The 23,167-nt window shown below is 35.8% G+C and overlaps 1 protein-coding gene across 4 annotated transcripts in view; it reads left to right on the forward strand.

Annotated features, from left to right (window-relative positions):
• LCORL (ligand dependent nuclear receptor corepressor like) overlaps nt 1-22,854 on the forward strand; it is an 82,007-nt gene extending 59,153 nt beyond the window's left edge. For 2 of the 4 annotated variants that reach the window (XM_026699727.2, XM_087936452.1), the window contains exons 7-8: nt 7,556-12,186; nt 21,288-22,854. In XM_026699727.2, the coding sequence (XP_026555512.2) occupies nt 7,556-12,186; nt 21,288-21,412 (4,756 nt within the window). In that variant the 3' untranslated portion in view covers nt 21,413-22,854. Of the gene's footprint in view, nt 1-616; nt 5,138-7,555; nt 12,187-21,287 lie in introns of those variants that run through there. The other 2 variants (XM_026699730.2, XM_087936453.1) reach the window with 1 other exon arrangement.
• Nucleotides 22,855-23,167: the final 313 nt, after the last annotated feature.

The raw sequence follows: 23,167 nt of genomic DNA on the forward strand, positions 1-23,167 counted from the left end.
GGAGAGAAAAAACCCAGAAAAACTGCTTGCATTACGTATCTTTCTTTCTATCTCCCTGTCCCCCTACTAGTCACACACATTTCTAACTTTACTATAAATTAGAAGCATTATTTAGGACTTTTAATTGCATTTTTACAAAAACTGGATTTGTTAAGGTTCTTTTTAATAGTTATAAACAACGTTTCTATAAGGGGGTTGACTCTTTTATTACTTGTTTAGCGGTAACGTCACGTTTCTACTAACAAAACTCCTTGAGGATGGGGACATTCAGTGGATGTTAGATTGTGAAAAGAGAAGTTTTAAGTGTTACTCTGCAAGCATCTGTCAAAAGGGAATTGAAAACAGATGGCAAAGTTACCAAATCCTGAGCTAGGATTTAAAGTTCTTGGAAGGGCTGCTCTAGAAGCTGGGCTATCATTTTCTCACATGGTCCTACCAGAACTCTAACTTTTGCTATGGTAATCAATAGCTACCACAACTCAAAGCCTTAAAAAGTGTCAGAAGCAGTGATGTTACCTAAGCAAGGAGTATAATAAAGGAGTGGACCCTTCCCTTCCATAGCTGTGTGAGAGTCTCTCATGCATCAGTTCACCATCGTTTCATTCCATCCATCCAGGAGACTCCACAGAAACAGAGAGGACTTTGTGGAAAGAAGTGCTGAGTTTGCAGATGGTTTGCTCTCAAAAGCCTTGAAAGACATTCAGTCCGGAGCACTGGACATTAATAAAGCAGGCATCCTTTATGGCATACCTCAAAAAACTTTACTTCTCCACTTAGAAGCCTTACCAGCAGGAAACCCTGCACTCTTTAAAAACAAAATTCGAGATTTCAAGGACATCTGTTCTTACAAGGACAGTTCAGAGCCCTGTGCTGTGCTGCAAAAAGTAGCCTTGTGGGCAAAAGCTCAAGCAGAGCGCACAGAAAAAAATAAACTTAGTCTACTTGAAACCTCAGAATTAAGATTCCCAACAGCTTCCAATTACCTCCACCAGTTAACTTTGCAAAGAATGGTCACTCAGTTTAAAGAAAAAAATGAAAGTGTACAATTTGAAATGTCAGCTCCAGCTGTGCAATTAAAAATTCCTCAGCTGAGGATCAGTGCTGTTCCCAAACAGCATGAAAATGCTGGACTTCTGGATGTCATGTACCATGTTTCCAAAACCTCATCAGTCTTAGAAGGATCCGCTCTTCAAAAATTGAAAACTATATTCCCCAAACAGAGCAAAGTGGAATGTTCTGCATCTGTAACTCCTTCAAATCTGGACACTTATTTTCTGCATGGGGACCTCTCTCCTTTGTGTCTTAATACTAAGAACGGCATTGTTGATGGCACCTCCGAATCCACAGAAGATGGCTTAGATCGTAAGGATAATAAACAACCAAGGAAAAAACGTGGTCGCTACCGGCAATATGATCATGAAATAATGGAGGAAGCTATTGCAATGGTAATGAGCGGGAAAATGAGTGTTTCCAAAGCACAAGGGATCTATGGGGTACCTCACAGCACTTTAGAATACAAAGTTAAAGAGAGATCTGGAACTCTGAAAACACCTCCGAAGAAGAAGCTCCGATTACCAGACACTGGGATGTTTAATATCACTGATTCAGGGACTGGCACCTGCAAAAACAGCAGCAAGCCTATGTAGTTTAATTTGTTAGAAATTCTGTGGGGTTTTTTTTTGTGTGTGTATGTGTGCGTGCGTGTGTGTGTGTGTATACATGTGTGTGAGTGTGTACGTGTGTGTGTGCGTGTGCAGGTGTAAGCATATATGCGGGAGAAACAAATGTTCACTTAGAAGAAATGAAATGTTGCAGTTCAGAAACCACATACATGCCTTTTTAAAGAAATTTTATTCAGGGTTTTCACTGTGGACAATATGATAGAATTGATCACAATTGTGATACTTTGTATTTAATATAATCCTTGTACAAATAAGTGAAAAGGATTCAGGTTTTATTTAGTTGTCAGCATAAAATGTTGGGAACATCTTCTATTTGTCATGTGAAATATTATTTTTTACTGGTGAAGATTGACCCTAGCTCAGTAATCCATCCTATTAAGGAAATACATGATTTGTGCTTTTAGGGCATTTATCCTCTCAAAATATTTTCAGAATGTTGCTCAGAACTGAAAATAAGCAAATCAAGGGAAGAGGACAGTTCTACTTTCTTACTGTGGAAACTGATATGAAGTATTAGTTAAAACCAGACAATGGAAAAGGAAGTACATTAGAGTGTAACATTGGATATAAAGTAAATATTTCATTTTTAAAACGTGTTAGCAAGAAAACTGGATTATTAAAATGTTATTGTTGGTTTAGCAAGAAATTGGTGTTTACAAAATATATGCTTGTGAAAGCTGACAAATTTAGTTGTAGCTATAGAATAACTATGAAATGAGATGGAATACTAAAGGCATACATAAAATCGTTTTCCTTTAGTATGGAAAATAAGCTAACTTACAAGGGTTGAGAGAAAAGTTGGAGTGCATATTAGAGCATGTTTCATAATGTGCATAGAATGAGCTTGAAAATTGTTATATTGATTTAAGTGTGCTGGTAGTTGGTTTTATGCCTACTTACATTTATTTAAGGATTGTTTAACACTCCTACTGAAAAACCTCACGATAACAGTAACGTTTCGTTGCTGTGACATTTCAAACCTTTTTCAGTTTATCAAAATGAATATCAGGTTTTCATTTTGGTGGGCCGATACATCATCATTTTGCTAATAACCAAATCTTGCAGTTCAGGGTCTTGATAGAATTACCGATTTAAAAAACAGTTAAAACTGTTTTGAACTTTCAGTACTAGAAATTCTTTGTATATTTACTATTTGGAAGCTGGGCATTTCATTTTATTTATTTGATAATATAAGAACTGTCCTCTGAGATGGAGATTATACACACACTCACACACACACTTCAGAGGACAGTTCTTTATATTACAGTTTTTGAATGGTCTTCAGAAAACTCATAATTGGAAATGATCCTTCTCACAGAGAAAATCAAGTAGGGTTCAGAACGAAATGCGCTCACTTATAAATGTGCTAACAGACTTCTGAGCTTCAAGGGGATTAAAAGGTTTGCATGCTTTTGTTGTATTCCTAGGCAATTGCACTACTTACTGAAATTATATAAGCTCTGGCATTTGTGTTATCTTTATCAAATATCTATCAGGGTGGGAGAAAATTAAAAAAAACTTTCAGTTACTGAGTGATCGATAGATCGATCAATCATATGCCTCAATGCATCTTTAGTTAGGGAGGAATACATTTTTCTGGAGCTCTATAGCAGTTTCACTATGGGTAAGCAATTGCTTACTAGAAGGACCATACTAATTTGATTATATATATTACATAGCTGTATTGTTTCCTATCATTTCTACTTATGAATGATGACATCAATTTTTCATAGAAAAAACTAGATTTTAATATTTCAAAATTGTTCTTTTTCCCATATATGGATGACTGAATGTGTTTAACTGACAATACAAGAGGTCATTCTTTAAATTCTGTGAAATGTACTGTCTATAGTATGTTCACATTTGATACTTTTGAAGATGTCATTCAACTTGGTAATTTCAGAACTGGGAAGGGATTTGACCCCTAATAAATTGGGGGTTACTTAGAAATGAAAGCAACACAACCATGTAATCAGTTCATTGGGAATTACATGATCTGTGCTGAATTTTCTTCAGCTCAATTGCATGGGAAACATGCTAAAAAATTAAAAGTCTCACCCAGTTGAGATTAACATTTCTCAAGGTCATCCTTAATTTTAAAGAACTAAAGCCATATGTTCATCAGGATTAAGATTATTCATTAATAATATATTTCCCCAATAGAAAACAAGATTTCAGGTTTATTTGGAGGACTGCTAGGACCTATGGTTCATTGCTTGATATGTAAACTTCGGATATAAAGTTTTTACATCCAACCTCCTGTTACATCTCCTTACTTCCCACTTCCTGAAGGTTATGAGATAAGGATAGGACGAGCAGGGAAGGAGGAAGAATATACCCATTCAAAACTGGGACTTGTTTCTTCCCAGCTTGTTTTTTAAATGTTTTAGACAATATTTAATTCATGTCTATATCAAAGACAAATTGCAGTACTCTTTTAATATCATTTAAATGGTGGCCTGACCAAAAAGTAACAGGATTCATAAAATCAGGGATCATTTTGCTATTGACTTTAACGGTGGTAGTTTTATATGTAATGTTATAATTAATTTTCAGCATTTTCGTACTTGTATTTATTTTTGGCCAGAAATAGTATATTAAAATATTTTTTGATAGTTTGTAGATAATATCCAACCTGTAAGTTTTAAAAAGAAATGTTAATTATTTCTAATGAATAGGCTGAACCTTTGATTATACAACTGAGGAAAGGCAGGGAAATACATAAACTTCCCCCTCATCCGCCCCAATTCAAAAGGCTATTTAAATTATAATTTTAAACTACTTTTCAAATTCAGTTACCAGTCACTACTTAGAAATTGACAAGTTTCTGAAAATTCATATTTCAGTAGACTTTTAAATGAAGATGAAAGCAGGCCTTCTTGCTTTCTACTTATTTGAATGTTTCTCAAGTATTTTATATTAAAAAGAAAAAAAACAGTGCCTCTGTTTTTAGAACTACTGCTCAATAAATTAAACCATTTCTGGTAGCTAATGACTATTTTATATTAAATTAAATTGTATAAAAACTTTAGTGAGACTGATTTTTTTAGTTGTTTACAGTACAAATACTTGTATTTGTGTTTTGTTTTTGTTTTAAATTGCAGTATTTTCATTGTTGCAGTAATTTAGTAAAACTCTGTGGCTGCCTTGATTTTTGACAGATTTTGTTAATAACTGATATCTAGGCAATTAGTTCTATTTATGCATAAATCAATTGCACTATAATTCATGAATTATTTATTACAATATTTTCTAATGAATTCCATGTATTTGTCTTGTGTTGTACATGTACTGTAATTCTGTTTCCTCTTTGTGTTGTTATATTTCCAGATCTGAATTGTATGAATTTGTTAATGTGTTTCTATGTTGTAATTTTTAGTAAAGCACTTCAATGCTTTTGCACATAAATTTACAACACTGATGTGTGATTGATTGGTCATTCAGTAAAAGAAAAATGCTTCGTGTTGGCTTATTTGATTTACTCTATGGGCCTAATTTTATTGGTAAAACGGCAGTGCAGACTGAACCATAAAGCAGGCACATTAAATACCAGGAAAGATACTTAATAGATAAAGTGCTGCTCTTGTGCACTTCCACATCCTGTGTTTCTTTGTGCAGTAAGATCTAATGATTGTGCCCTTGGTTTGTTAAATTTAAGGAATTGAATTGTAGCATTATAACTAAATTATGTTCATCAATTTTCATTTGCAGACTGTATAGTTCAAATGAGCCTCAGTTTCCAGGACTTCAGAATTGTGTGACTTTTATGGTACAAAATATATTAATAAACACATTCTGTTTAGTAACTTTACAATTTTTCTATTATCATATAGAAGAGGAAATGATTACAAAGTTTGAATTTTTGGTACATGTATACCATAGTATATGCATGTCTATTAAATGTGTGCACTGAGGAACAGCAAGTAAACCTTAATAAAGAATGTGAAGGGACCGATTACTGAAGAGATACAAGAGATATCACTTTACATACTAAATGCTTGCATACTCTGTGAACAGGGCTAAACATACGTGTAATTATATATGCAGAGTTAAGAGCAAGATTTATCATTTTGGCCTACAGTATATTTACTAAATAGTTTCATCAGCCATGCTTTGCAAAACTCTCAATAATCAGTACTTTCATTACAAAGAAACTTCCATACTTTGTAGATGGAGTCGCCCTTTGAAAGATCATATCATTCAGCCATTTAAAAGCCTATTGAATTCTCAGATTAGCAGTGACGTGTCAACCTAATGGGTAGAAGCATGAGATAATTTAGCTGGAGATAATGATATTTAATATGATTTTTCATGGATTTCCAAAGATATGTTATTGATGTTGCATCCTATTACTTGGTTTCTTCAGAAAGGCAGGAATCAAAACTATTATTTTTTAAACTGGCTAGACAGGAAACCTGGTATATTACTATCATATGGTTGTAATTTTGGAGTAGATTTCACTTTATTGCTGGGATAGTGTGTCATGTTCAGAGTTTGGTGATCTGTTTGAAATACATTACTTTTCTGAAACAGAATTGTATATTTCTACATTCAAAAGTATTGATAGACATTAATATTTGAGGCTGCATTATGCAATTTCCCCCCTTAAATCAGTATTTACTTTTTGTTGTGAACAATTAACTTTTCAGTTTGAATTAATGACTTGGTAAGTAGTAACAATTTTTAATATTTTGTAGTTGGAATATTTCAAGCAGTAGGTGATATAGGCCAATTCTTAGTTATATCTAACTTCATTGATTTACTTCTAGAGACATATTTTATACACGTAGTGTGTGTGTGTGTGTGTGTGTGTGTAATTACTGTGTGTATATATGTTTTGTAAACTAAAATATATACAGATAAATATATATCTTCTATCTGAAAGCCACTATAATAAACAATAAAATAGAACTCTGTATATAGTTTAGTTTACAAGAAAAGTATACATTATATATTGCAGTTTGTTCAGCTTGTCCCTCAAGGTCCTAGGAAGTACACTTGGGTTAAATTCCAATTATATACAACAAAAGAAAGGCAAGGAAATAAATTTGTGGCAAAGACTTAAAAAGAAATGATTCTCTGAGAAGATAGCTTGCTTTCAATTCAAAAGAAATTGATCAAGTTAAACACAAAGGTAGATCAAGTTAAGCACATTTTTATTTTCATTAATGTAATAAGAGAATTAAATATACTAATTTGCTTAGTATACTTGCCCTCTAAAATAAATTCATAAAAAGGAATTGGTTTTTATTCTATTGGACCTTTATAGAAAAGCTTCAAAATGACATTTGATTTGTATATGTACTCCTCCCTAATCTTAAATATTATTATTAAAAATAAGGGGCTACTCAACAAACTGTCAGTCTCCTCCATAAATATGACACAAGTACAAAAATAGTGCCTTGTACATATGGTGTCACCTCCATGCTGGGTATACGTATAGCCCAAAATGTACTTTTAAGATACATGGGATTTCTTATTTTAAAGTGGAATTTATATAGAAGACATCTGTGTCTTTGTTGATTTCAATATAATTTGTGTATGATTAAAATATAGTTAGGACCAAACCATAATTTCTTTATTTAAATAGTTTGTTGAATTAAAAAAAACCTTCTTTAATTGCTCTTGCAATAGTAAACAAGATGCTACTGAATGCATTACATAGAAAAATATCTTGCTAAACTTTTTTATTAAGCTTTTTTCCTCTTTTCCTTTACAACGTGTTTACAAAATGGATTGAGTGGAAGTGTAACATTTTTATAAGTATAACATTTTATAAGCTTTGAATGATACCATATTTTCATTAGGTTTTATCATGTGTTCCATATTTAATTGTAATTTACTTTTTGTTTCGATCTGCTTTATGTTTTCAGTTCAAGTACAGCTGCTGGTGCAAAACTAGAGGAAACAACTAAATTGGAAAGAGGAAACTCTACTCTAAACAAGGTGTTGGCTTCCTTATGCTCATATCATTGGCATCAGACTTTAGCCATGTTGAAATTTTTCACCCAAGGATCATGTTATTCAGGTTGCAGTAGTCAACTGCCTTACCCTAAATATTCTGAGAGAGAGGAAAATGAGGTTCATATTCCAGGCTTCAGTTGTGATGACAACATGCTGATGAAAAGGTGCCATTCACAAAATGTAAGACCAAATAAGGATTACTTGACATGCCACTCAATGGCTCCTGGCTTTGTTAACACAGTGATGAACAAAGAAAATGCTTTGCTTTGCCATTCTCATGGGTGCTGTTCCAAACAGCTACAACTGTGTAAGATCCATTCTACCCGGGCAGAGTTGTATAAGTACCTCTTTTCAAGAGGGCAAAAAATTAATAGGGGTAGCCAAGTCCGCAGCCTTTCACCACCTTCATTGTGTCCTGTGGAAGCTGATGAATGCAATTCTCTGAAGGAATTGGCTGAAGATAACAGATCTGAAAAAAACTGTAACCAGCCTCCCTCACTGTTTCCCACTGAACACAAGGAGAAAGATCAAACATCTCTTGCAGAAGTGCCCAGTAACTTGCAGGAAGGCATTGTAAGTGTGAATCAAGAAAATAGCCTTACAATTTCTGATAAGCTTGAAAAGATTGCAAATGCTGATATGTTTCAGGATTTAATGGATCGAATCAATGAGAAGTTGAAATCAATAGAAACTACTGATACAGAAATATTGGCAAAATTACCTAAGAGTGATGGGAGAACAGACGCCAATTCTAAATTACGGAACGTCATTACATCTCTCTTACATGATGCTAAGCCCAGTGATTATAATTTTACAGAATTACTGAATCAACATGATAAGCAAGTGGAAAATACCCAAACAAGATTTCGTAAACAACAAGAAACTTTGTTTGCAATGCATAGTTCTCCCAATTCATGTCTATTTAGGCGAAAGCCTTTGCAAATCAAAAGAGAGTTGTCTAGCCTTGATGAAACTTTCTTAAGAAAGAAGGCAAATTCACAGAGAAAAGTTAAAAAATATACAAAAAATGACAAATACAATACATTAAAACAGTTTGATTTACAAGGCTATGAAAATAAAGATGGGACATTTTCTTCTAAGTTGAAGCTTTTGTCACTAGGTCAAGAAGAAACGATAGAACTACCTCTCATTAACTCAGAAACCAATTCTGATTTTGTAACATTTTCAGCAAATGGTTCTACAACCTCTCAAACAGTTTTGGCTAAAACACAGTATGGAATTGAACTACATGTGGATCCAGCTGGTGTGAAAGGAGATTATGATAGAGGCCTGGAGAGGACCAGACATAATATTTTCTCTCCTAGATGGTGCTCTTTGTATGTAGCAAACAATTTTTTATTGAGGAAAAACATAAAATCAAAATCAACTAGCATAGAAGGGGATAAAATTCTCAAAGATTTTCAAGCTAAGTCATGTAGCAATGAAAATATAAATAAGATTATGCAGAAAACCAATCTACATGTTGTTGTAAAGCGTTTGGAAGATACAATAAATATGGCTCAAAAGGCCACACAGCCCATGCATAATGGTTATAAAATATTGGGCAGAATGAAAGACCAAAATTTTGATGCCAGCAATAAATCTAATAGTGGCCTTATTAGCATGAGTGAAACTGGAACTAAGGGACAATATGTGTTATCACAGAGTCATTTACCAGGTAGAAATAGCAACAAAAATGATTGTGTGCCAAAAAATGAAAATGTATCTTGTGAAGAAGAATGTGAAAGACTTTTGAAACCCTCAGTTTTAGATTCAAACATGTTGACCTTAAACAAGGAGGAATCTCAAGAAAATTCTCATTTGGGGCATAATTCATCAACATTGAATTATACTAGCCCTATAAAACTTATGTTCCTTTCCAAGATTAATAGCAGTGAAGGAGTCAAGTACACACTAACCTCTGTAAATGATTCATCCAAATTAAACATAGATCTTTATTCTCTTCAGGAGAAAACAAATAAGCTGTTGGCAAAACAGTTGGAGGCAAAGGATTCTGATGAAAAAGCACCTATTGATAAATGCAGCTATAATGAAAATACAGATAAAAATAAAATGAGAACTAGTTTTCCTACAACAGTTGCCACTGAAACCAACCCTAAGCCTAAGGAAGAACATATGGAGAAAAACATTGGATCCCCCTTGAAAAGAAAACCTGGGAGACCCAAAAAAATTGGTCCTCAGGTTGTAAAACAAATTAAGCGTCCAATTGGACGACCTCCCAAGCCAAAAGCTGATGTGAATAATAATGATAGTCATAGGAAGAACTCCATTGGTGTTGCAAAAAATACCAACTCTAACATGGAATGCCTAGAGGAAGAGAACATTTACAAAAATATTACAGTGACTGTTGTTTTTGGAAGGTCTCGAAGGATTAAAAGATGTGTTTCAGAAGGTAACCTAAATATAGTTAAAACTGCACCAGGACCTCACAGCTACTGCAGTGTTGTATGCGACCCTGATCAAATAACAGTGGGCTCAGATGCCAGGAACAATTTGCCAAAAATTAAAATTATGCAATATTCTACAACAGAAAAGACCTCTACATGTGGCTATGAGGACGTTAGACCACTAGAAAGCATTCCTGTGCTACCATCCCATTGCAGCAATATCAGACCAAACCAAAAGCCTTTAAATATAATTAGAAAACCTGGTAGGCCAGCAAAAGTTAAAATATCTGGCATATCAGTGACTGTTAATCAGATTTCATCTCAGGAAAGAAAAGTGTGTATCAACAGCTGCCTGCCTCCCTTAGAACAAGAAGCTGTGTCAGAAAGAAATGAACCATATAAGAAGGATGCTAAGCAATGCAATACAAGAGATGATTTTAAAAGCCTTTGCAATGATGAAGCAGGGAAATTTTCACCCAAGATTATCATTGCTTCAAAAAGGTCTGAAACTCATTTGAGACACACTCTTAGAAGACCATCATTGCCTTTTGTACATTCATTAGCATCTTCGAGCTCTTTTTCTTGTAAACGTGCCTTTTTGCATAAACCATGTAAACTCCGCTTGAAAAATGGTAAAGATCACAAAGTAAAGCATTCAAAAATGCCACCCAAATATACCTCAATTAGTGCAACGGCAGACAATGCAAAAAGTAGTTCTGAGAATAGTAAATCCAGATCCATAGGTGAAATTACTTTGGATCCCATAATTTCATCCAATTCCCTTAGATGGTGGGATCCTTCTATTTCTAATGATTCTTTGTTAAAAGAACTAAACAGTAGATATGATCAGATAACTAAGACTTGGTTGCATGTGAATGGCGAAGAATATAAGAAATGGCCATATAATGGAACATGTCATATTGAACAGGATAATAGCATTGAAGTATCAAATCCTTTGGACTCCTGCATTTTGGAACTGGAAAATTCACCTATAAGAATGCTTTTCCAGAAAAAATGCAGTATAGATGATCTATGTGCATGGTTTATGCAAACAACAGAAACACAATCACTATCACTAGTCAGAAAAGCAAATGCTCGTAATCCTTTTGAAGTAATTAATACAAGGCAATTCAAAATTGGAACAAGACAATATGATTGTAATGCTAGTCCTTTGAGAAAGCACTTTAAAAAATTTGCACTGTCCACACCTTCAAAATCAACAGGAAAGTTGCAGCTTCTACATAAAATTGTCAGATCTCAAGTCTTAAACAGGGAGCATAGCTTTACCTTAGCTAAATTGAGAACTAAATTTGAGAACTTGCAACATGATCGATGGCGACAAGTGAAAAAACTGTATAATCATGGAACATCTGACTGGAAATCAAAAAAGAAAAACTTGAGATTCTACTGCCAAAGTCAGTGTTTGACTAATGCAAGAAGAAAACTTAACAAAATATGTACAAGCCTTGAGAATGACCTAGTAGAAACTCAACCAACAACTTTGTTGGAATCTTACAGAATCACTTCAGCAGCTGGAAATGAAATCAGAGATGAGTTTATTCAACAAGATGCACAATTGTCTGACCTCAGTACCAAGTATGGTTCAGTCTCAAACTGTAGGCCAAGTAGTAACTCCATGTACAGCAATCAGCAAAGTATTGAGCAAGTACATAGCCCAAATGAATGTAATGAAAGTGCATGGAGAGGGCAAACTTTTAAGGATTGTCGAATATTTTTGAAGAAAATTAATCCAGTGGATAAACAACATGCGTTTAATAAGAACTTTGCAGTCTGTACTTCAGAATCTATGGAACATTGCAGCAGCCACATCTACTGCCCAGAAAAAATTGAATATCCTTTGAGGTCTACCTCTGCTCAGCAGAGCACGGCTAATAATGGTGAAAGGAAGCAAGGAGCTTCTAACAGAAACAGGCATTCCAGCTTGCTCACTGAAGTCAAGAAGTCAGGCAAACGTGTCGCTTTTGAGGACGGCCCAATGGAGACCCCTAAAAAAATGAAGAAGCGGAAGAAGACACAATGCAATTTTACGGAGTTGAACAGAAGAAAAAGGAATAAGAAGCGGTTGTGTAGTACTGGTCAAATATCAAACTGTTATCCAAAATACCACCTGGGTAAGTTTCTTTCATCTCCCTCTCATCCCTCAACAAAATTCTATTAACTTTACATGCATGTGAAATAATTCAAGAAAAAGCTAAATGTAGGAAAATAGATTTTTTAAAAACAGGGCAATAATTAAACTTCCCATTGCTGATCACAAAGTTTAAATAGTATTTTCAAAAGATTTTCTGTTCATTTTTATGAATACTGCATTCTGAATAGAGTCCAGAAAAGTTATGCCAGAAAAGTTTAATACATCTGAATGAGTGTCATTCACCCCAAAGAGTTATTAGAGGGGGTAGAGTAGGCTGCTTTTCTGCCTCAATTGTCTGGGAGACAATTGATTATTCCAGTAGTCAGCAAAATGTTTTTATTTAATTCATAATAATCGTTAATGTATTACCAAGTTCTCAATTCTGCTGATCAGGGAAAGAATACTACAAGGCTGAAACATTCCTTATTGAATTGCATATTCCTTATATTTTTGGCCCATAATTTAAAGAGGAAAAAAAGTAGGCTAAGTGCCACACTGACTGCTTTTATTGGAAAAAGAATAGGCTTTCAAAAATGTGATATGTGTAGATGGGGATGGAAGTTCATTAAAAAAAATATGAAGAGCAAACTTTGAAAACACTACATTATGCCGAATTTATTTATTTAATTTATATTGCCATCTATTCACCCATGGCGACTCAAGGCGGCTTACTGAATTGGGGAAAGGATTAGTTGTTTGGCAATAAAATATGCATCTAGTAATGATTAAATAGAAAGTAGAATGTTCTGTCCCGTGTTTCACTTAATGATGCTGTTAACTAAAACAATATAAAACAACATGCAAAACATCAGGTTGCTTTTGCCTTCCAGAAATGGAAGAAAAGTATGGCGGGGTCCCCAACCTCTGGGCCATGGCCCACTACCGGGCCGTGGCCCATTTGGAATAGGACCCCGCAACAGGCTGGCTGGAGTGCATGTATGCGTGCACGTGTAGCTCAACTTGCCCAAATGGCAGGCACTTGTACATGTGCACTTCAGCCCGCTGTTTGCACAAGTTTGCGCTGTTTGCACTCCAGCCCGCTGTGGCACAGGCGCAGTGGCCTGCCATTCACGCAATAGCTGCATGTGTTTGCGTGCACACTGGCCTGCCATTTGCATGGCCCAGTTCTCCTCTCTTCACCCCCCCACCCCACCCACCCAAGCTGGTCGGCAAAGCTGCAAAGATTGGGAATTGCTGCTGTTTGGAGTTGATTGCCTTTTTTTCTTTTCAGAAGAGCAGCACTATTGTTTAAGCATACAGGGTTGTTAGAGGAGGAGAGGGGTATTTCAGTTTGGACTTCAAATAACTTATATTCAAATCCAATTCAGGATCTCCTGTCAGAACATAGAATGCCCATGGATTTATTTCTGATGTGTACAAAGAGCTCTCTTATGACTGTCTCTACTTTTTTCAAGGATAGGATTGTTAGATTGCCACCCAGAGATGGTATCTCTTTCACTGATATCCCTGAAGTTTCAACAGGATTCCAGCTCTGTCTTGGCCCCATTGGATAGCTTGTTCCCTCACTTCAGCAAAAGGAAGTGAGGGGGATAAGAGACCAGCAGAGGCCCATTCTGCTGCTTATATACTTTAAAATGAAAGGAGAAACGAGTGACCTGGCCAATTTAGGCTTCACAGCTGTCAAAGAAAGCACCTCTTAAAACTGATAAAAAAGTAGTTTAATACAATATGGCTTGGCAATGCTTCATATTTGCTCTCCCAGAGGTTTAGATCTTGCAACTTTGGGAGACTTGAGTGCTAGCAGTGCACAATCCTCTAATAGTCATGTATCTTTAAAACAAACAAACCCTGATAACTTTTTCATAGTTTTTCATTGTTTACTTTAGATTTTTGTTACGTTGTTTTCTCTGTTGTTCAAAGTTTCCAGTACATGAGCATTTACAGAAAATATACCAACACTCAGTGGACAATTCCAAAACCATGATAACCCTGCATTCATTTTCTTTCAAAGCTGTTGTAGTTGTAGCTGCACTATTAACAGTTCTTTTTCCTCTTCCAACAAATAATGAGGAAATGCCCACACTTCAGGGCAGCCTGCACAATGGATTCTTCAATCACAAGTGTAAGCAATTGCATGAATGTAACCATAAGAATGTAGTCCAAATAAGATACGTCAGGTATTACCATATGGAATCCTCTTACCAAATTTTCCATATGTATTTCAAGCAAGTGAGTTCATTCGTCCATGTAGTATCCACAGGTAGATTATTTCTCAGAAATACTTCTGTTTTTCACATATTTTTGCTTCCAGGGATTAACAACCACAGACATAAGCCCCCCCTTTTTTTATTAGCAACTTAGAATATCACTGCATCTTAAATAAGATGGACCTTGTACATGGCAGATCATAAGAAAGCTCCACTGAGTTCAGTGAAACAGTTAACTGTGTAATAAGAAATCTCTGGATTTCAGCTGGTTTCCTATCCAGTATCCTTGAACCTTTTGCACTGGGAAAAGACGCAAAAGGAGAGACACCAGCTTGAATGTGCTGTCAGAACAGCCTCTCCTGCCCTGCAGAAGAAAAGTGGATCTTGAACCAAGCATAACAGTGCTCACTTTCAGCATTGAGTCACTGATGCTACATCTCTCTTTCCCTCTAAACATCTATATAACTTGTAATTTAAAGAGCAACACTATAGCTGCAGTTGGAGCTTCCAATGAAGGACAGAATGACCTTGTTCCTATATCATTCTTTTTAAGAAAGTCCCCATAACCATTGCAAACCAATTCTTCATTACATGAGGCACTGCAGTGTTTATATTCTGTAGGAGTTTTATAATCTTCTGCCCTCCAAAACTATTTTTCCAAAATTTCTTGTAAATTACAAAGGGTAATTTAAGAGTGGCCCTAAATCACTGGTGGCAAGTCCAATTAGATTTCCTGTCTTCCAGCACCCTCTCTAGTTCTCAGCTTCATGACCTCTTTCAGTATGTCTTCTATGACATCATTTGTATTTCCAGGTTTTTACAGCTGCCAAGTCTTGAGGGCTTACTGTTGCTCTCTACTAAGTGTTTAGCAGAGAAGTATAAAATTTAACTTTATGATCAGGGTATGATTCACCAATGTACCTTCTGGGATGAGGTTTTCATTGGAGAATAAATGAAATGAATTCACAATGTACAGTACTGATTGCAACCTTAGTAAGAATCTGTTTTTCTGAAAAAGAATGACTGCCCTATAGTTATGGACATAAAACGAAATAGTTCTATGAGGTACAGGCATCATTTTTTTTACCTAGTTTCTCCTGAGTTTATATTAGGCCACCTGACATCAATTTTTTGTCAATATTTATTATACTGCTTTGGAAGCCTAGTTAAAAGACCTGCTAGTTTAGAACCATTTACTCCACTGTCCTCCAGTTTTCTAGCCCAGATATCTGCTGGAGAGCAGTAGCAGTAGTTCTGCAGCAGATGTAATTTAGAAATATAAGTAGTCCTTGACTTATAAAGAAATGGAACATATCCATCATGAAGTTTATTATGGTTAAGCGAACACTCTGTTTTTGCCAAAAAAACAAGTAAATGCCAGCTTTCAGCAAAACTCATAAAACCCAGGTCACATAGCAGCAGGTAACAGCCATAAGTGCAGCCTGGTTGCTGATTGCCCAAAGTTTGGTCATGTGACCCTGGAGGAGGCTGACTATCGGAACTTCAAATTCAGGTCATAAGTAGCCCCCAGGTAGATCATTTGTAATTTGAATGGTTGCTTAGCGACTGGTCATAAATTAAGGACTACCTGTATACCTACATATAAATTCTTATTCCAAAGATAGTGTGTGATCTATGGCTAGATCCATGGATAGTGTGTGACTTGATTGGTTCTTGGGGAAAATGTATAGGAAAAATCTAAGAAATCCAAAAAAACAGGAGAAGGCAAGAAAGATCATTAATATATACAATTTCTATTTTACTGCTGATTCAACCACTTTGAAGTGATTTTCTAGAATTCTTCATCCATTTTTATTTTATCACTTTGGATTACTGTCCATATGTGACAAACGTATTACTCATCCCAAGCTCATTTAAAAAGCATAAAACCAAAAGCTGAGCTTGAGGAAAATTTTGTTTCTTCAATTTCTCCATTATGAATAACCATCCAACCTTTCTGCTTGCTGCTTTTACCCAGCAGTTGTCCTCTCTTGTGCTGTGATTGTGAAGTTTCTTTGAAAACCCGAGGCTATGGATTACCCAAACAACAGAAAGCCATAGTAAATCTTTGAAAGTAAAAGGCTAGAACTTAAGAAACAAGTATGAAAATAAAGAGTTAGCATATAATACACTTAATACTGGAAAAAAATCATCTTTGTGAGACTAGACCTGTGGCAGAATTTACACCTTTGTTTACTCAGGCACACTATTACATTATGCAAATGCTTATGCCTAATATCTGCCTCTTTACCTGCACCAGGAACATAGCGTTCCTTACACATATATATACACAAATGCACGTCATTCATATTGGTTGGTATTTCTTTTTCCGTCTCATTCTGTTTCATCAAAAGAAATAGCAGGAATTTTCAGGTGGTCTCGAACTTTTTTCTTTCAGATCTGAAATAGTTAGATTTTGGTATTTTGTTGAATTGAAAGATTTTTTCAAAAACCTTCAGGTATCTAAAATTAAATACTGATTTTCTGCCACTGTAAGAGATGAAAAATATGAAATATGAAATGAAATGCAAAATATGTATTGAAATATTCACTAACGATTTTTTATGTAAATTACTTAAAAACTATGAGAATTTACAGAAGGCAAACATGCATGGGGAAATAGCTATATAATATCTTTTGTTTCTCAAATTCTTGCTTTTTAAGAAGTAAAATAGTAGTTATGTTCCACTGGAAATCAACATAAAATTAGGATACTTACAGGTATTTCCAGAAAAGGAGTAAAAATAAAAACAGGAACCATAACTCTGCAATTGAAGTCTTGCCTTTTAATCGTTGGATGTGATCTCCCATTTTGAGTTGTTGTTTTTTTAGCTTGACACCTATAGTAAGCATTTAATTGTTAGCTTGTTTTTTTATGCCAAGAAAAATACAAATGAAGCATTAAACTGTTGCTCAGTGAAATCCTTTTGAGTACAGGCTGGAACTGGACCAGGTTTCTTCATTGAGAGTTCCTAAATCAAAGGTTTGGCCCTCACAATGCCCCTGCCTTCCTATCTTCTATCAACACCCAGTCCATTTAAGCTCACGCCAACTGCTTCAGTAGCTCCAGTCACCTCATTCTCTGCCATCCCCTTCTTTTGCCCTCAATCATTTTCAGCATTCTCCAGTGAGTCCTTCCTTATGGTGGCCAAAGTATTTTGAGTTTCATCTTCAGGATCTGGCCTTCTAAACAGTCAGGGTTGAAATCTACTAGGACTGACCAGACAAGCTTGATGTTTTTGCAGCCCGAGGAACTCGCGGGAGTCTTTTCCGTCACCATAGTTCAAAGGCCTCAATTCTTTGACACTCAACCTTCCTTATGGTCCAAATTTCACAGCCATACATTGCAACTGGGAAAACCATAGCCCTGACTATACACACTTGTTGACAGGGTGATGTCTCTTGCTTTTTAGTATGCTGTCTAGATTTGGTACCCTCCATATTTGTTGGTACTGACATGGAACTTCTTGGTCGTTTTTCTAAGTTGATGACGCCCTCATTTGAGCTTCTGAGCTGCTTGACTCCAAACATTCAACAACTTCTCTTTGATGGATATGATAAAATACGACCTTTCAGATGAATGGGGGAGTTTTGTGCATTGCAAGCAGCCCCTTGCCTCTCTTTGACTGTGATGTTTCCTTTTAGTTGTTGTTGTTTTAGCTTTTTTAAAAATATGCCACAGTAGGCTTTATTCACAGGCTGGCTTTGTCATTTCCTCTAACTTTATGAGAGCTGATATTTTCCAGGTAAGCAGCACATTGATTCTATTTGTTAATGACTAAATTGGCAGTAAAGAACTGGTTATTTCTATGTCATTGAGGTCAGGGATGGCATTCAAAAAAATTTACTACTGGATCTGTGGGTGTGGCATGGTTTGGTAGGCATGGCAGGGGAAGGATACTGCAAAATCCCCATTTCCTCCCCACCTCACTAACCTGCTTTCCAGCTCCGTTCTCCTGCACAGGGCAACAAAAGAAGACCCAGCCAATCAGCTGGGACTCAGGAGGCAGAGAAGAAATGGGAGTGGGGCCAGTCAGAGGTAGTATTCCAAGATACTCAAAATTTCTGCTACCGGTTCTCCGAACTACTCAAAATTTCTGCTACCAGTTCTCCAAAACTGGTCAGAACTGCTGAATACCACCTCTGATTGAGGTTCTTTAAGTGCAGTTCAGGGAACCAGTTCTTATACTCACATTGCTCTTCCACGGTTCAGTGGCTCCTTTCAGATTCCACACATGTAAGAGGTGTGAAACATTAAGGATACTGATGTGAGTCACACCTAGGTGTATATGCAAATATGCACAAAGAACCAAATTTTTACTAAAAAAATTCAAAACTTTGGAAGTTTCTGACGAAGTAGGGAAGGCACGGAGCCCACCAGAAGTATCTCTGTGGCAGGTAAGAACGTCTCCTTTCCTCACCCTACTCCACCATTGTTTCTCTATCTTGGTAATATTAAAGATATGTGAACTTCAAATCCCAGAATTTCTCAGCCGACCATGATGGAGTCCATATATCTTAAAATTGCTATGGTGGAGAACACTATACTAAAATGAGGACAATCAAATGACATTTGAATTATCCTTTGTTTGCTGTTAATAAGGCCTATGAAATGATGCGGTCTGCTAAGAGGAATTAGACATACATCTCTCTGTTTCTCCCTTCTGTAATCCTCTCTTCTGCTTCTTCCTAATGTTGCGTTTAGTTTTCAAACTATTTTTTTAGTTGTTTCTTCAAATCTTGAATTTTTAACTCTTTTTCTCTCCTTTTTCCATTTTACTTCACATTGCATTGTTTGATCATTAAAGATGGCTTCTTTGTCCAGCTCTTCTTTTCTTCAAGCGTTTCTTGTTGTTTGTCATAGTTCAAAATCTCCATTTTAAGAATTGAAGTATGAAGCCAAAGGATCCTCCTCCCTCTTGTGACTCTTCTTTCATTTTTTAAGTTCCATTTTTAATTCCTCAAGGAGTACTGCCATTTTAAACACTTTTAAACAACCACCCAATTGATTTTAATTCAAACCACTAAAAATCTAACACCCAAAATCACAAAGTAATCCAAAAGTGTTGCTTCTTCTTTCTTCCACTTTTGTTTTCCGGGGGCTCTGTTATCTTTTAACAAAGTTTCAGTTACATTATATCCTTTGGAAATCTTTTTAAAGTTTCACCGGTAATTCCTTTTATTTCCAGGTGGCACTCTGTTGTTTCCAAGTTCTACCCTTTCTTTTTTTCCTCCACTTTTTTCCTTTTAAGGGTTTTAGAGTATCCAGAAAATCTTTATTTTCCCTTTGACACTTTAATTTCAGCTTAAAATTGCCTGTTAGTGTCAAAGTAAATTAACACAAATTTCTTACTTAAATTTCTTCTTAACATTCAAAGTCGATTGTAACTGTCAATATGAGAAAAAAAAATCTTTTTCCTTTTCCCCTCTCTTCTCCGCTGCTTTAAAAATCTTTTAAGAATAACACTCTTAATACTTTTAGTTCCAGGGTACCTTGCATAGATGTTGACTCTGCTTAGCCCAGTCTGTCAAGCTCTCCCCTTTGTTTTCCCTCCTGCTCAATCTTGTCCAGTTGAGTTCCTGGCCATTTCTGACCACTGCTGCAACCGTGTTCAGGAAAGGGAGTAATGGCCAGCTGGGGAGAAGAGATGTGGCTCTCCTCGACCCTGCTGGAAGTCTTCCCTGCTCTTCAGCACCTCTACGGGGTGGCTTAGCCCCGAATCCAGCCGGCTCGGGGCGCTCTGGCGGCGAGCACAGATCGAAACCACCCATGATAGCAGAATTTGGTCCATTGCCGAAGAAGCTCAAACCGGAAGTCCCAAATAGCCAAGTTTTTTGCGGTCTACCAATCCTAATACATTTCCTTTAAAAATCCTGTGCTTTTTATTAATGCGGAGTTAACTTTTTGGACCACTAATAATATTTAAGCTCAAATTACTGTTCCAACCTTTTAATAAATTTCACACCTAAGACTAGAATACCTTTTAATTCAACTGTTTCCATTTCAGCCCTAGGGATGGTTTTAGGTTTCGTAGTGCCTTTTCTATGTTATCGTCTGTAAAGTCAATATGTAGAAGGGCATTACGGTTAGTTGTGGTACAACTAGGAAATGTGGGACATTTAGTTCCATAAAAGACTACACATTGAGTGAAGTTTGTCAACCAGTTACAAATCCATCTGGTGATGATGCTGTCTATCCCACATTTTTTTAGCTTACCACAAAATAGTTTGTGGTCTACTTTGTCAAATGCCTTACTGAAATCCAAGTATATAATGTCTAATGCATATCAGTGGTCCACTAATTGGGTTACTTAGTCAAAGAACGAAATAAGATTTGTTTGGCATGATCTGTTTTTGACAAACCTGTATTGGCTTCTAAGTATAATTTTGCTTGCTTCTGGGCATTTTTATTAGTTATTAGTTATTTATTTATTTTTATTATTTATTAGTTTTTTGTGTTTTTTTACATTTCTCCCCACACAACATTGTTCACTCAGAACACAAAACAAACTATTTAGAGTTTTTATTTAAATTGATTGTGATTTTAGATGAATTGTACTACCTATTCATGCACCTTGATTAATAAATGGGTGACAATTACTCTTGGCATCTTCTTACAGTTTTATAAACATTGCCAATGAAAAAAGTGAATTTTGGCCATCTAGACAGGTTTTGCAATTGATGTCAATAGGAGAAATAAAAGAACATATTTAAATTTATAATTAAAATCTCTGGATTTGAAAAGGTTGGGACTCTGCTAAATTGCAACCTACATTTCTTTAAGAAAAACCAGCATTGAACAGAAGTTGTAAATAGATTATTCTCAATTTGTATCATCTCAAATTTTTCCTGTCAGATTTGTAATGTGTAGAGATTGCAAATTAGGTTATCATGGCATCTTCCTTTCTTTTAGGTCCTCTTAAACCTGTTGGGCTGCATTTGCTGGGTGGACTTGCTAGCAAAGCTGTTGAATTCTCCATGATCCCATTCCAATTGCCTCTCCATGGAAGCTCTCAAGTAAATCCCATGAATTGTTAAAATGAATTCATCTATCATCATCCCAGAGAAGCATGCAGTACTGTGAATGATTGTCAAACTGAGCAAGTCATTGCTGTACTAATTAAACAAAACTGCTTTGAAGAGCTAAACACACAAACTCCTTTCTGGAGGCTGCATTTAATTGAAATTGAAAGAATTACTTTTGTTGGTGCACAACTTAGTGACAAGCTTGCCTATAAGATGGTGTCCGTGTTGATGTGAAGGATCTAAAGTGTGGTTCCTTGGGACATGCCTATCAAAATATCTCAAGAATGCTAACCATTCGAATCTCATGGTTGCATATTGGCTTCCAAATGTTATCCCCACCCCCAGTGAATAATAGTACAATGGAACTTCTTTTCTCTTTATTTGTGACAAGTTGCATGCATGTTAAGATATGCATCTTAAGATTCAACAAAGAAGACTGAAAGGGAATCCACCTAGCAGAGTATATCGGAGCAAATTCAGAAACCTTGGCAAAGGCTTACTTTTCCATTACGTGTTTAAAATGGCCTTTTAATTTGCAGTGTGTCCTAAAAACTACCCCTCTGGTGGATGGCACAACTGACAATTTGTTCTTGAGGCTCAGAATTTTATCTGAAATGAGCTTGCAGGAATAATAAGATATCAAGGGCAAGATAGGCATTAGAGTTCTTTTTTTTAAAAAAAGAGAAAACTAATATAAGACACTCTAGAGAAACATTTAGCACAGTTATGGATGAGGTTTCTCCAGCCTAAAGTTCAAGCCAAGAGATTCAGTGAATTCAAATGAACATTATGATATGTTAGTGGCAGCCTGTTCTATTTCCAGATTTCTCTTGTTACATCAGGGTTCTAGAAAATATAAGGTACAATCAGAAGGCAATAGATGCTTCTTAAATTATTTTGTCCAAGGTGTATGGAGGCTGATGATGTGCCACTTGAAACTTTATCAGCTTTATCAATGATATTTCTAGTAAGAAATCTGCCTCTATATCCAATTCCTAGTCATATTTTATACTTTCTCTTGGTTAAGTGGTACCCTTTGGTGGATTGCACAAATCTCAAAAGAAAATATGGTTTAGGCACAAGGGAAAAAGGAGTGCCGCCATTGTGGAGGATGAAAGCTACCCCTTATTTGTCCTCTCTCCAGAGGCAGGCCTGCCAGACTTTCATCAGATGACCAGTCCACTGTACAGATCTTCATTGGTGTTGTACTTCACAGAGGTCTTACTCTTCTCATCTTGAGGTAGCTGCACAGACACATCAGAAAGACTAGAGCAAGAGAAGTTAATGCACATACATATTTCTTGGATAGTGTTTCTTTAGCATTGGAGCAATGCAATCTACTTTGTGTTAACTTTACTGAAGAAACTAACTTGTTTAAAGTTCATGGCCAATTTTACAGTATGTAACCATAGGAGGAAAATTATTTTATGTTTATAAATTCATTTTCAAAGAACGTTTTAAATGCCAGACTTTTAAAACTTTACATAGATTCGGTGTAAGGAGATTGGATGGATTGTATAGGTTTACATTTGGCAAAAATATAACTCCAAGGCAAGCAATCTCATTGCACTTGTCTCTACAATATGTATTCCAGGAATGATATAAAATATTTGTACCATAAAATAAAAATATGCCGATATCAGCCCTTCAAGGAAAACCAGACTAGGAAACCAGAGTTATGAATGCTAATACCATTTTTGTTAGAAAGTTGCAGTAGGAGAATCTTGTAAGTCCAAATGGACTTTCCCTCTCCTTCCCTTAATCTTT

The sequence above is a fragment of the Pseudonaja textilis genome, chromosome 6 (assembly GCF_049901715.1).
Source record: "Pseudonaja textilis isolate UNSWEBS1 chromosome 6, rPseTex1.2, whole genome shotgun sequence".
NCBI classification, from domain to species: Eukaryota; Metazoa; Chordata; class Lepidosauria; order Squamata; family Elapidae; genus Pseudonaja; species Pseudonaja textilis.